This window comes from Lissotriton helveticus, chromosome 12 (genome assembly GCF_964261635.1).
Source record: "Lissotriton helveticus chromosome 12, aLisHel1.1, whole genome shotgun sequence".
Lineage (NCBI taxonomy): Eukaryota > Metazoa > Chordata > Amphibia > Caudata > Salamandridae > Lissotriton > Lissotriton helveticus.
Window position 1 is genome coordinate 143,153,205 of NC_136073.1, and position 12,612 is coordinate 143,165,816.

The following is a 12,612-nucleotide window of genomic DNA, read 5'->3' on the forward strand; positions in this document are numbered from 1 at the left end:
TGCATTATCTTTGGCAAGGCTTGATTTCTTTTGCATTCTCCCTCAATAACATTACTTGTCAATTCGGTGAAATTTGCATAGTCTTATTCTTGCTGGTGTGTTACTTACATCCACCTAAATCTAGGATTTGTTTTTGGGCCCTTCGCCTCTTCACTCACTAAAGACCCAGAACATTTACCCCATCAATGGTCTACAGCTGTATGGCAACTGTATACAAGTACACATTTATAAACAGTTCAAAGAAAAGGACACACTTTATGATGAAGTCCTTAATTTGCAAAGCTTGTTTATTAGAGACTATTACAAGCAAGAACAGATAATAGGTGTGTCTACATTTGTATTCCACAATATTGTTTGCTCAGTTATTTCTCTAATGGTGACAGGTCTGCATCAATTACATACAACACTTTCTCTCGGTGAATCAATGTTGCCTAAAACCTACTAAGGGGCTACATGGAAATCTCCAATTTCTTCATCTTTTAGGTTCTTCTAAGACAGATGTGTGAAAGATGCCAGATGTCAATTAGATCTTGTTTGTAAATAAAATGCATTGCTTTCTGTGAATACTTCTCTCCCACTGCCCTCGACCTATTCCAGAAACAGACTGTTTCTGTGTTTATCGCCTGTAACACCGGCGGCCTTAAAGTGACCCTTCGCCAAGGTCCAGTGATGCTAAAACTTGACTGGCCAGAATCTAGAAAAGAGAGGAATGTGGGCCAGGATATGAAATACGCTGACTAGGGAGGAGCGTGGGATATTGTTGCAGGTTGCATAGCTAGTTATATCGACACGCTGTTCTCAATCACTTTGGGGTTCAGGTAGTTGTACTTGAGAGGCAGGTGTGCGTTTCTGCTTTCAATGTCGGCAGATATCTGAGACAGACGTTCCTGAAAAGCCTTGATGCACCGTTTGGGTTCCTTTTCAGTAAAATGTTCATCCGGTAACGTGTTTAAAGGCCTCTTTAAAAACAAAATGAAAAATACAATCACATAAATCAAGAGAATATATTAGGGAAGCAACAAACAAAAGCAAGGAATGCTGGTGGATGTTTTGCTAGGTGATCATGTAAGTTTAGGATAACCTAAACATGGAATCAGCTTTACTTGTTTACCTCACCTCCTTGTGCTTTTCACTGGTTCTCTATGTTTTTGCTCCCTCTGTAAGAGATCACCACAACTCTGGGTCTATCCTAGGACCACTACTATTCGCCCTATACACCATCCCCTCTGATGACATCTCCTGTGGCTTCTCATTTTGCCTCTACACTTATTACACAAATATTGTCCTTTCATATCCTCTACCCATGAATCTGACTACTTATCTATGATCAGATGTTGAATAGCTTTCATATCTCTCAATTAACTCCCCCCTTCTCCAAAACTGAGGTTCTTTACTTTCTCTCCACACCAACATACCGGTGTCCAGTTCCATAGAGTTTCATTCAGACATAGTCAGCCAGAAACAATGGGGTTCACTTTAACTTTTCTACTATAACAGACACTGTATCATGCGAACACGTGTTGAATATAAGAAAAATTGCCATTCCTCCTTTTTCACGCGATGAAAACGAATTAATTCAGTAACAGTTTGCATTTTGCATAATTAGATTACGTGCTCAATAGCCTCCCTTAAAAGCCTTATTCCTCACTAGACAGGGTTCAGAATTGTGACTGCAAAATATAACTCAACCTGCAAAAACACAAACCCACCTCTACTTTATGCACAAAGCTGGGAGGCTTTCATCGAAAATTCCACCAAGGATAATCACATATTAAGTGGTCACAGTACCTCTCCAGACTAGCTTTCCAATGCTGTGCCCGGCTACGCTCCAGAAATTTACTATCAGAACTCTCTGGTTACACCCAAACCACCGTGTACAACATCTAGATTCTGATTGCCCCATTCTAGTCCCCATCACAGGAACTTACTGCTTCCAAAGAATGGCCCTCACTCACTGTTTCAAAAATCACTCTGAAATGTCACCTCAGGAGTCTATTAAAAGAACAATTAAAGAAACACACTGTGCCAAACATGTAAATGAGTCTACCTAGTTACTTGACCAAGAATAATTGTATTACTGTTGGTGTGTTGCATTTTCTTTATCATGAAAGGGCGAGATTTAGATCGATACCTTATATCTATTGATCCAAACCTCGTTCTGGTCGACTGAACCTTTGTTGCCTGTCTTGGAGGAAAACAGTACACCCATCTGCAAGTTAGTTCACCCAATAAAGGACTCTGCTCTCAAGGATCACAGACAACTTCTAGCTTTCAAAAGTTTATTGTAAAGATATGATGAGCTGCAAATACAGGCATCTCAGAATGAGATTCACGAGATACACAGGTCCAATTACATACATGTGCTCTCGGAAAGCCCTCAGACGAGCAACAGAAATCACTAACACAAGTTCTAAGAATAATAAAGCTATCAGCATAGACGCATATCTCTCCTTCATTTAGGTTGGAGGAAAACGCAAAGGTTAGGCTGTCCCTACCCTGCTCTAGATGGTATCCCTACTTAACCAAACCCCAACCTAACAAAGGTGTCAGCAGTGAATGACCCCCAAGGGAAGTCACCCACTCTAAGTCTCTTGGTGAAAACCTATAGTTCTCCAGTCATGACCCCTCTCTGCCTACCCATCCGCTCTCTAAAGGGTCCTCAGGTATCTGCTCTAACTCCACCCAGGGGTGCTGTCCCTAATACAAAACAGTCAACAACATTTGAGACGCCCCTTGCGAAACGCCTCTCACGTGGTGTAGCTTCAGGCTTTTTCCATGATGCTTTGTATTGGGCCTCATACGTTAGAGTTGACCTTGCTTCTCAGACTCTTCTCCGGCCCGCTGATACCCCTCAAACATTCCAGAACCCTCCTCCATGTCTGGGCCGTCTACTGAACAGACCTCTATTCATTCATTTATAATTGGATCCCCCCTTTCCTGTTGCAGACAGATATCTGCCGCCAAGAACCCAACTCTCATAGACTTCTAAAAAGGCTTGCAACATTTCTCAGCCCAGACATGTACGTGTAAATCAATGCTAAAACATTTCAGGCCTACAATATTTCTCATTATGATTATAGCATTCAACTTCTTCATTTAATTAAAGCATGTTAATACTCTTATTCTATTATTCAGTAAACATTTTATAAATCATGGCCCATTTAATGCGATGACCAAAACATTAATACAATCTGTGTCCTGAAAAGAAACACCTTCCCTCTTAGCTTCAGCTCTGGCCCTGAGGCCTACCACATTCTGCGTTTAACCACATACCATCTTATTTTTAACAGCTTCACGACATGGACTCAAGAATAATCACATCTAATAAAATCATATAGTGTCACACATTTCTGTATTAGTTCCACTTCTACTTAAATCTCTACATTAGCTATACATTTAGAATATAATTGCAGATACTATTAGCACTCATGGCATTTCTCCTCATGATTTGTGCTTACTACAGGTAAGTGTGATGCACTCATACATTTAAGTCAGTTTGCGCTCTCTCAGTTCCCCCCTTTGATGACCTCTCGGGGTCATCACTAACATTTAAACTGCAGTTATTGCTGGCATTCTCTGCGCTTCTAGAGCCCTCAGACTCCTGTACTGATTATCTTGTATGGCAGCCAATCTCCGCAGCTGTTCTCTTTGGGCCCTTTCTGACCTTCTTGCTCTGTACCATTTGAATACCCTCACCAATCCCCACAATATAATCCCACAGATCAATATTATGATGACAGGCTTTAGAATATACCAAACAAAGCTTTTGCCTAAGGTGGAAAACCACCCTCCAACTGTACTCATTCCGTGGCCCACCTTTTCCCAGACATTTTCTCTACTCAAGTCTTCGATCTCCTTGTGAATATTAGTTATGTTCCTAATAACCTTCTCAAAGGGTTTTGAATTGTCTGGAATGTAAGTGCAACATTCCTGAACCTTCAAAGCCTTACAGACTCCGCCCTCTTTTGCTAGTAGGACATCTAATGCAAGACGGTTCTGAAGAACCATAGCCCTTATCGATTGCATCTCTCCTTCTACCAGCATTAAGGACTGAGCAGTGCTGGCAGACAACCTGTCGACGACTGTTGCCAGCCGTCTAATTTTAACATCATTAAGGATCAGACCTAAAAGAGGGAACATAGCTCCAAAGACATCTCCAACCATTTCGGCATCTCCTACATCTCTCCTTCCCCTCGATGATGTCTTGCCCTCAATGATCACTAAGTCTTGTGCATGATATATTTTGGGGAAGACAATTGCTAAGTAACATGATCCATACCAGTTGTCAGGTAGTCTCACGTAAGCATTTCTTCCACATACAAAATACACATTTGGAATCACTTGCATTCCCTTCAGGAAATCTTTAGTATAGTACTCTATATTGAAAGCATGTTCACAGTCTACTTCTCCAACGTATACATTTTCATAATACGTTTTGGCTCTGTGAAGACATAGCTTTCCTCTCTGCGTTTTATCTAAAGCTATTGGACCACTACTACCCTTTCTCTTGTGTGCCTTCTCTTCCTCGGTCCAATCTGTTTTCCCTTGTCCTGATTTTTTCAAAATCTTTTGTCTCCTGTAACGATCATCCACCTGCCCTATGAACTTCTTCTCGACTTCTGACACCTTGCATGTCAGGTTATTTCTACGGGCATGTGAAGTATCTAAGGTAATCCAAGGAATGAAGAACTTGGCCAATCTGTCTTCACTCTTCCAGTAGTCCCATTTGTTCATCTGCTTATAATTTGGGACTTCTGGCAACACTGAATCATAATTGGAAAAATAGTATTCAAAACTATCTCTCTCATAAAATATACTAAGCAATAAGCTACATGTAATGCCATATGTCAGAGGGAGGTGATGGTATCTAATACCCTCATCTACAGACGCCGGCAACTGCATGCAGACGTAGCAATCCTTAACCTCCATGGCATCCACGTATTCATATAAAAGTTTAGCATAAGCATTTGACCTAAAGTCTCCTTGGGACTCGTCTACGTGTAACCTGCGGGCTTCTGCAGCCAATAACGCTTTCTCTTGAGTGTTTTCCCTTTTCTCACCAGCAACAGTGGGTGTAAGCGTTGCTACAGAATTCACATCAGTTACCTTTGCCTCTTCCTCATGTCCCTTTACATAAGAAATTGTTACCACTAAAGCTATTAATATTATCACTCCTACTATTAGTGTACCTATTATACATTTCGCTCTGCGGTTCGGGGTGCCGGCCTCCATTTCGTCAGACAATATAGCTCTCTCTTATCTTAGCAAAAAGTTCTTTTCCTCTCGTTCCTTTACAGTCTCTTTTTAATCCTTTGTCTTTAGAATCCACACAACTGGAGGCTGACAACCTTCTTCGCAAAAGTCCTTTAACAGTTCAAAAAAAGAAAAGACAACCCTAGCCCTTCTCCATCAACTCAAGGGAAGTTCCCTAAAATTCTCTGCTTCCTGGGCGCTAGGTAATCTTCTTTTTCTGCTTGCTTTATTTACAAAGTCCTTTAACAGTCTACTATCAGATTTGTGGTTGCAGCTTCAATAGCATAGTTCAGTATTTCCAAACGAAGATTGTGCTCTTCATGTGCTGTTATCGTTGTACCAAAGTCGGGGAATTGCAATTCTGAAAGAAACATGTGTTTTAACTTGCTGAGGCGGGGAGGTCTGGGGAGCATGAATGTTAGTGACCCTTCTTGTTCGACACCGGGTACCAACAGTCGTATTTCCACGGTGATAATGGGCTCAGAACTGGACACCACCACCGCTCGGATCCTCCCTGTCTCCGGTTTCACAGACATTTGTCGCCAGATATGTCCACTCAGGTGTGGAGTATCTTCTGTTAGGCACACGCACTCTTCTTGACCTTCTTCGGTCTGGTGCTTCAGCGCCCTGAGCACCTTCTTCTGGGTCTGAGTCTTCTGATATCGGAGGAAGGGTTGCTTCTGGAGTTGACCTCAGGCTAGAGCTCCTTCTTTGCGGCCAATTAGCTTCTCCACGTGCCCTTCTACTCCTTCTCCTCCTTGTCTGTTCTCGCTCTCTCTCAGACCTGTCAGGGTCTGACTCGTACTCCCAGCTGCTTTCTCCTTCTGTAGCGTCTTCCGTTTCGCTGTTGTACTGACCGTCCTCAGCTTGGTCAGACTCGTACCCTGCTTCCGCTGGCACCTCTACAGCTTGGCTAGCCCCCTCTATGGCTTCTCGGTCCTCTGCTGGACGTCTATCCGAGAGAGGAGCTGTTTCTTCCAGAGGTGCTGGAACCCTTCGCGTATGTGACGCGTGGATCCAATTGGGCAGGCCTCCCACCTTCACAGCTGTGTTCGTGATCAGGATGACCTGGAAGGGCCCACGCCAACGAATATCCAAGCAGCTTCTTCTCACATGTTTCTTCACCAGGACCCAGTCCCCAGGGTACAGGTCATGGCACGGGCCCTGGCACGCTGGAACCTCGGCAGCCTGCACCTGAAGGGACACAGAACGCATGGCGTCAGACAGCCCCTTACAATAGTCCAGGATCATATCATCTGTGATATTTAACAGTGCAGTAGCTGGAATAGATGGCAGCCTCATTGCTCTCCCCATTAACACCTCATGTGGTGATAACCCTGTTCTTCTGTCTGGGGTACTACGAAGGCTCATGAGAACCAATGGCAGGGCATCAGGCCAACTCAGGGTCGTTGAGGAGCACACTTTTGCTATCCTGCTCTTGATCGTGCCATTGATCTGCTCCACAATCCCTGAGGCTTCTGGTCGGTAACTGCAATGCAACTTCTGGTCAATATTTAGCGCAACACAAATCATCTTCACAAGCTCGCTGTTAAAATGTGTTCCCCTATCTGATTCCAAAAAGGCCGGCACCCCGAAGCGAGGAATGAGTTCTCTAAGCAGTAACTTGGCCACTGTGAGGGTGTCGCACCTACGTGTAGGGTATGCCTCAACCCATCTGGAGAACACACAAACAACCACCAGGACATAGCGGAGGCGGTTGCACCTTGGCATTTCAATGAAATCTATCTGCATTCGATTGAATGGACCTCCAGACCTTCCTATGTGACTTAGTGCAACTGGTGTTCTTTTTCCTACGTTCAGCTGCTGACAGGTCACACAACGCTGGCACACTGCTTCTGCTGCTATTCTAAACTTAGGATTGTACCAAGTCTGTCTAAACACTCTCAGCATAGCATCTCTCCCTAAGTGTACGGGACCATGTATGAGTCTAGCCATTGGACTCACCATCTCATTGGGCAACACTGCTCTGCCGTCTGCTGAGACCCAAAAATGGGTCTCACCCATTACACATCCTGCCTTTTCCCATGTTTCTTTTTCAGAATCAGGAGCATTTTCTTGCATGGTTGACAGTTCATCCCAAGTATCAACAGTTTCCAGTATCATGGCTAATTCAGTTCTTACATTTATTCCACCCACATCCACCTCTGTGAAAGAGTACCCTTGCTCCGCGCAATACCGTGCAACTTCATCAGCATATCTATTGCCTTTCGAAACAAAGTCCTCATTTCTGGTATGTGCGGTGCACTTTACAACTGCGATACCTGCTGGGCATTGCAACGCCTCTAACAACAAGCGCACAAACTCTCCATTGCGAATGGGAGAGCCTGAAGAGGTCATGAACCCTCTTTGAGACCATAACTGCCCGTAATCATGAACTACCCCATAGCCATATTGGCTGTCGGTGTATATGGTGACTCGAATTTGATTGCTTGCCAAGCAAGCACGTGTCAGGGCAATAATCTCGGCTACCTGAGCGGAGTGTACTCCTTCCAGGCACCCAGCTTCCACAACTCCAGTAATTGTACAAACTGCATAAGCTGCTCTCAACTGCCCAACTTCGTCTCTTACACATGAGCCATCGACAAAGAAAATTTCATCTGGGTCAGTCAGTGGCTCATCTACGATGTCGGGTCTGGGTTTGGTGCATAGTTCAGTCACATCAAGGCAGTCATGGTCTGTATATTCATCATCATCCCCAATATCATTTGGAAGTGGCATCAAGGTGGCAGGGTTCAAAACAGAGCATCTCTTGAGGGTCACGTTCTCTGCAGCAAGAATAACTTGCTCATAGCGCGTGAGCCTGCTGTTGGTCAGATGCTGTGTTTTGGTCCTGGTCATCAACAGTTCAACAGAATGTGGCACGCACACCTCTAACGGGTGCCCCATGACGATATTTTCACATCTCTCAATGCTGACACCCGTTGCAGCAACGGATTTGAGACATCCGGGCAACGCTGCGGCTACTGGGTCTAAAGTAGCCGAGAAATAAGCAACTGGTCTACGGGCATTCCCATGGATTTGGACCAACACAGACAACGCGCAACCTTCTCTCTCACAACAGTAAAGAAAAAATTGTTTATTGTAATCAGGCATTCCCAATGCCGGAGCACGACACAGGTCCTCTCGCAGCTGTAGGAACGCCATCAAACAGTCTTTGTCCCATGGTACCGGATCACTCACCTCTTTGTGCGTCAGTTTTTGCAAGGGCTTTGCTTTCAGTGAAAAGTTCACGATCCACTGTCGGCAATAACCCACCATCCCTAGGAACATCCTGACCTCTCTCTGTGTCTTAGGCGCATTCATTTTCATGATCGCCTCTATCCTGTCTGGTGACACTTTTCGTTTGCCTTTCTCTATTCTGTGGCCCAAGTACTGCACTTCTGTCAGGCAGTACTGCAATTTTCCCGGGGACACCTTGTGCCCATTGGCAGCTAGGTGATTTAACAAAGCAATGGAATCCTCCCTGCAAGCTTCTTCTGTTTCTGACGCCACGAGGAGGTCGTCTATGTACTGGACCAGAACTGACTTCTGGGGCAGCACTAGACTTTCAAGATTTTTCTTCAAAAGCTGGTTAAAGATCGATGGGCTCTCTGTATACCCTTGAGGGATACGACACCATGTTAGGACGCGATTTTCCAGCTTAAATGCGAAAAGAAAATGGCTTTCTTCGTCCAGAGGGATCGAAAAGAAAGCCTGACAAAGATCGATCACAGTGAACCACTCAGCTTGGAATGGAATCTGAAACAGTATCACTGATGGATTCGGTACCACTGGACAACACGAAACGACTATGTTATTAATCTTTCGAAGGTCCTGCACTATCCGAAATTTCCCATTTGGTTTCTGCAGACCCATAATCGGGGAGTTGCATGGACTACCCACGATTTCTTTCAGTATTCCCTGTTTAATCATGGACTCGATCACGGGTTTTATGCCTGCAATCGTTTCTGGAGTCAATTTATATTGGGGTGTTCTTGGGAACTCAGCATGCGGTTTCACTACAATTTTCACTGGGTCCACCCCTTTGACCAAACCTATCTCTTCCCCAGTGAAATCCCATACTTCTGGTGCCACTGTCTCTCTCAAGTCCCAGGGGAGCTCATCTACTGTCAAAGTAGGGTACAGCTCCACGCATATTCTTGAGTTTGCAACCTTGAAATCTGCGTCATCATCATTGGTCAATACCTCCACTCCCTGAGGTGTACAATATATAGTACAATTCAATTTACACAACAGGTCTCTTCCTAGCAGACACACAGGACTTGAATCGCAAACCACAAACTGGTGCTCATCGCTGTACTTCCCTATTTTCACCTGTACCGGTTCTGTCAATTGGCTGGTTATTCTCCTGTTTGCGACCCCTACCACCTGTATGGTCTCTCCAGACATGGGCAGGTCTGGAACTGCAGCTGATCTGATCGTGGACCTAGTGGCTCCTGTGTCCACCAGAAATGTCGTAGGGCACCCTGCTACTTCTGCTTCAACATAGGGTCCCCTCTGATCCACCTCCAAGGCTGCCCCGAGGGTGCAGTCTTCTCTTTCCACTCTCTGTCCGGTTAATGGGTCCACATAATAGCACTCTTCCCCTTCTACAAACAGGGGCATTTGTCTATAGGTCTTACCCATACTCCCTACTCGAGGAGGTTGCGGGAACTGGGCTCGGGGAGGAGCCCCCCCCCCTTTGAGCACCTTTCCTTGGTATGGCGTTACCCCTCTTGTAGGTGCGCTCTGAACCTCTTCCTCCTCTATCTCTTGCTCTCCTATCTCTACATTGTAGGGGCACTCGCGTTTCCAATGCCCCAGCTCGTTACACTGGTGGCACCTAGTCGTTTTCTTCAAGGTAGCTATGTCTATTCTGGGTCTAAAGGTGGAACTCTCCTCATTGCCCTTGTTCTGACTGTACTGCTTCTTTCCTCCTGTACCTGTTCCTTGCTGCTGTTGCTGTTGTCCCCCCTTTCCTGCTGCCTGCATCTGTACCACCATCAACTTTTCTTTTAGTTTCTTAGCCTTGGAGTCTATCTCATCACAGCAGTACCTGGCATATCTCAGTATTTCATCTAGGGGTTTAGTTTGCCAACAAATCGAGTGTTGCTGAATCATTAAACTAATATCCGGTCTCAGTCCCAGGACGAACTTGGACACAAATTGCCCTATGTCTTTTGGATCCATTACATCCAAGCCGCTATACTGTTTAAACGCCTTCAGCAATCTCTCGTAATATTCGTGAACTGTCTCTTTGGGTTCCTGTCTCGTTCGGTCTATTCTGACCCAATCTATGTCTTGCATTGGCACTTTCTCTTTCAGCCAAGTCATCACTCTCTCGAATTTTGCCATCACAATCTCGGACGGCCCATTAGTCTTAGCATCTCTCTCTGGCTCCGTTGTGGGCCACTCAGCGCTAACCTTGCATGCTGTCCACTGATCTCCTGGTACTACAATGTCAAACAGCGTGTTCAGATCTATCCATAGGACCTTTGAGATTTTTACAAACCTCTCGACTTGCTTGTACCACTCCACAGGGTTTTCCCGCAATTTGGGGAAGGAGGTGGTAAAAGCAGCTAAATCTCCCCTACTCCAAGGGACATGCACATAGTTCCCGTTTGCGACTTCCCGCAAAGGGTATGCTTCTATTCCCTGCAGTCCTGGTGTCATACCAAGCGTGCTTCTCCTGCCGGTCCCTTTCTTGGACCACCTCTCTTCCCACTTATCTAGTGCCCTCCATGTCCTTATTCCAGCGATCAGTTCCCTTATGTGCGTTTTCAGCCCAATCGTTCTCCTCTCATCTAGGTCTCGATCTGTATAATGTAGCCTGTGGTTACCCTGTAATGCTTTGGTTCTTGACAGATCCACCATATATTTGCCTGCTAGTTCGACTAACTTCTCATGGACTGCTCTCGCCTTTCGAGTGATGTCCTTTGCCATATACAGTATTTCATCCTGTTCATACATTTCCATTCTTTCTAAAGGCAGGGTACCATCTACCATGTCATCCAGATCTGACCTTAAGCTGGAGACATCAAGTCTCTTGGCTTTTATCTCAGCTCGCAATATGTCTTTCGAAGGGGGCTCACTGGTCTCCCTACCATCCCAACTTCGAGCTCTGCGTTTGGGCTCGGGAGAGTTAATGGGTGCCCTTCCTTGCTCCCATCTCTCCAGGTCCCATGCTCGGCCATCTGATCTTGGAAGGTGATGGAACACGGGCCTGTTATCCCTACTCTCTTCTTCTTCTCTCCTCTCACCGCACACCTCTCTGTTAATTTCCCTCTGGTCGCTACTCTCCCTTTGCCTCGTATCGCTCAGTATCCGATACGATCCTTCCTGGTTCCCCATATTCCCTGGGCTGCGCTCATTTCCGTCATCACAGGGTCTATGGTGCGACCTCTCACAACTCCCATTCAGTTCTCTGGTGCCGGGCACACAGTGTGGACACTTAAAGCTGTTTCTGTACTCTTGCGCTCTCCTCTCCCCTTCACTGAGTATTGGGCGCGCCACCCCTTCACTCCCGGGGCCCCCGTTTTCCAGGTCTGTTCTACCTCCTCTCCGGGCCCAATGGGTGACTCCCCTACTCTCTCTCTCTCTACAGTCCCACTCCGGGCTGCTCTCCCCAGCCCCGCAGTGAGTCCGAGCTCGGCTGTCCTGACTTTCCCTCTCAGCTTCCGCAGCTATGATGCACTTTTGAGCCTTCACTGCCTCATCCCACTGCTTCATGTACTCATTTAGCTCTTGAAAGGATTTTCGTCCAGATCCCCTCAGATCCATTGGCCATCTAGGGCCCCCGGGATCTCCTCCTGGGTCCCCTGCTGTGTGCATCGGGGTGCTCCACTCTCTGGGTATCGGCATCTGACTTGGGGAATTAGTGGTATCGTTCCTCCTTGCCTCCTCTGCTCTTTCTCTGTCTTTCCGTTTCCGTTCTTCCCCTCTTGCTCTTTCTTGGTCATATATCGATATTATAGGACCTATGGTAACAGGTACCTGTAGTGCATCTGGTAATGGGTAGGATGTGGCGCTTTCCGTTTCCGGCGCTCTTTGTACCACAAACCTACCGACCACCTGTTGCACCTGACTAGGCTGAGACAGCTCTTTCTTTGGCTCAGGATCCCACTCTGAACTGGGAAGCGGTCTATGCTCTCCTGCATTGCCCCCCTTTTCTCCTTCACTATTCTCGACCTCTCCCCCTGCTCTATTATACGGGGGTGGCCTGTCTGTCAATAATCTGTTTATCAAGCTATCCTCTGTTTCGCTCTCATCATCTTCTTCTAGGGGACTTTTATTTACTGGCGCCTCTAACACTGGGTACAGTTTATTTACTTCCATGTTATGCACTCTCCATCTTTTAGC

The 12,612-nt window shown here is 45.9% G+C and overlaps 1 protein-coding gene across 1 annotated transcript in view; it reads right to left on the reverse strand.

Moving 5' to 3' along the window:
- Window positions 1–269: 269 nt before the first annotated feature.
- The window catches only part of LOC144797585 (hydroperoxide isomerase ALOXE3-like), a 228,639-nt gene continuing 216,296 nt past the window's right edge, over window positions 270–12,612 (reverse strand). Inside the window, exon 14 of the mRNA XM_078668252.1 lies at window positions 270–959. Within this exon, the coding sequence (XP_078524378.1) occupies window positions 780–959 (180 nt within the window). The 3' untranslated portion in view covers window positions 270–779. The remainder of the gene's footprint in view (window positions 960–12,612) is intronic.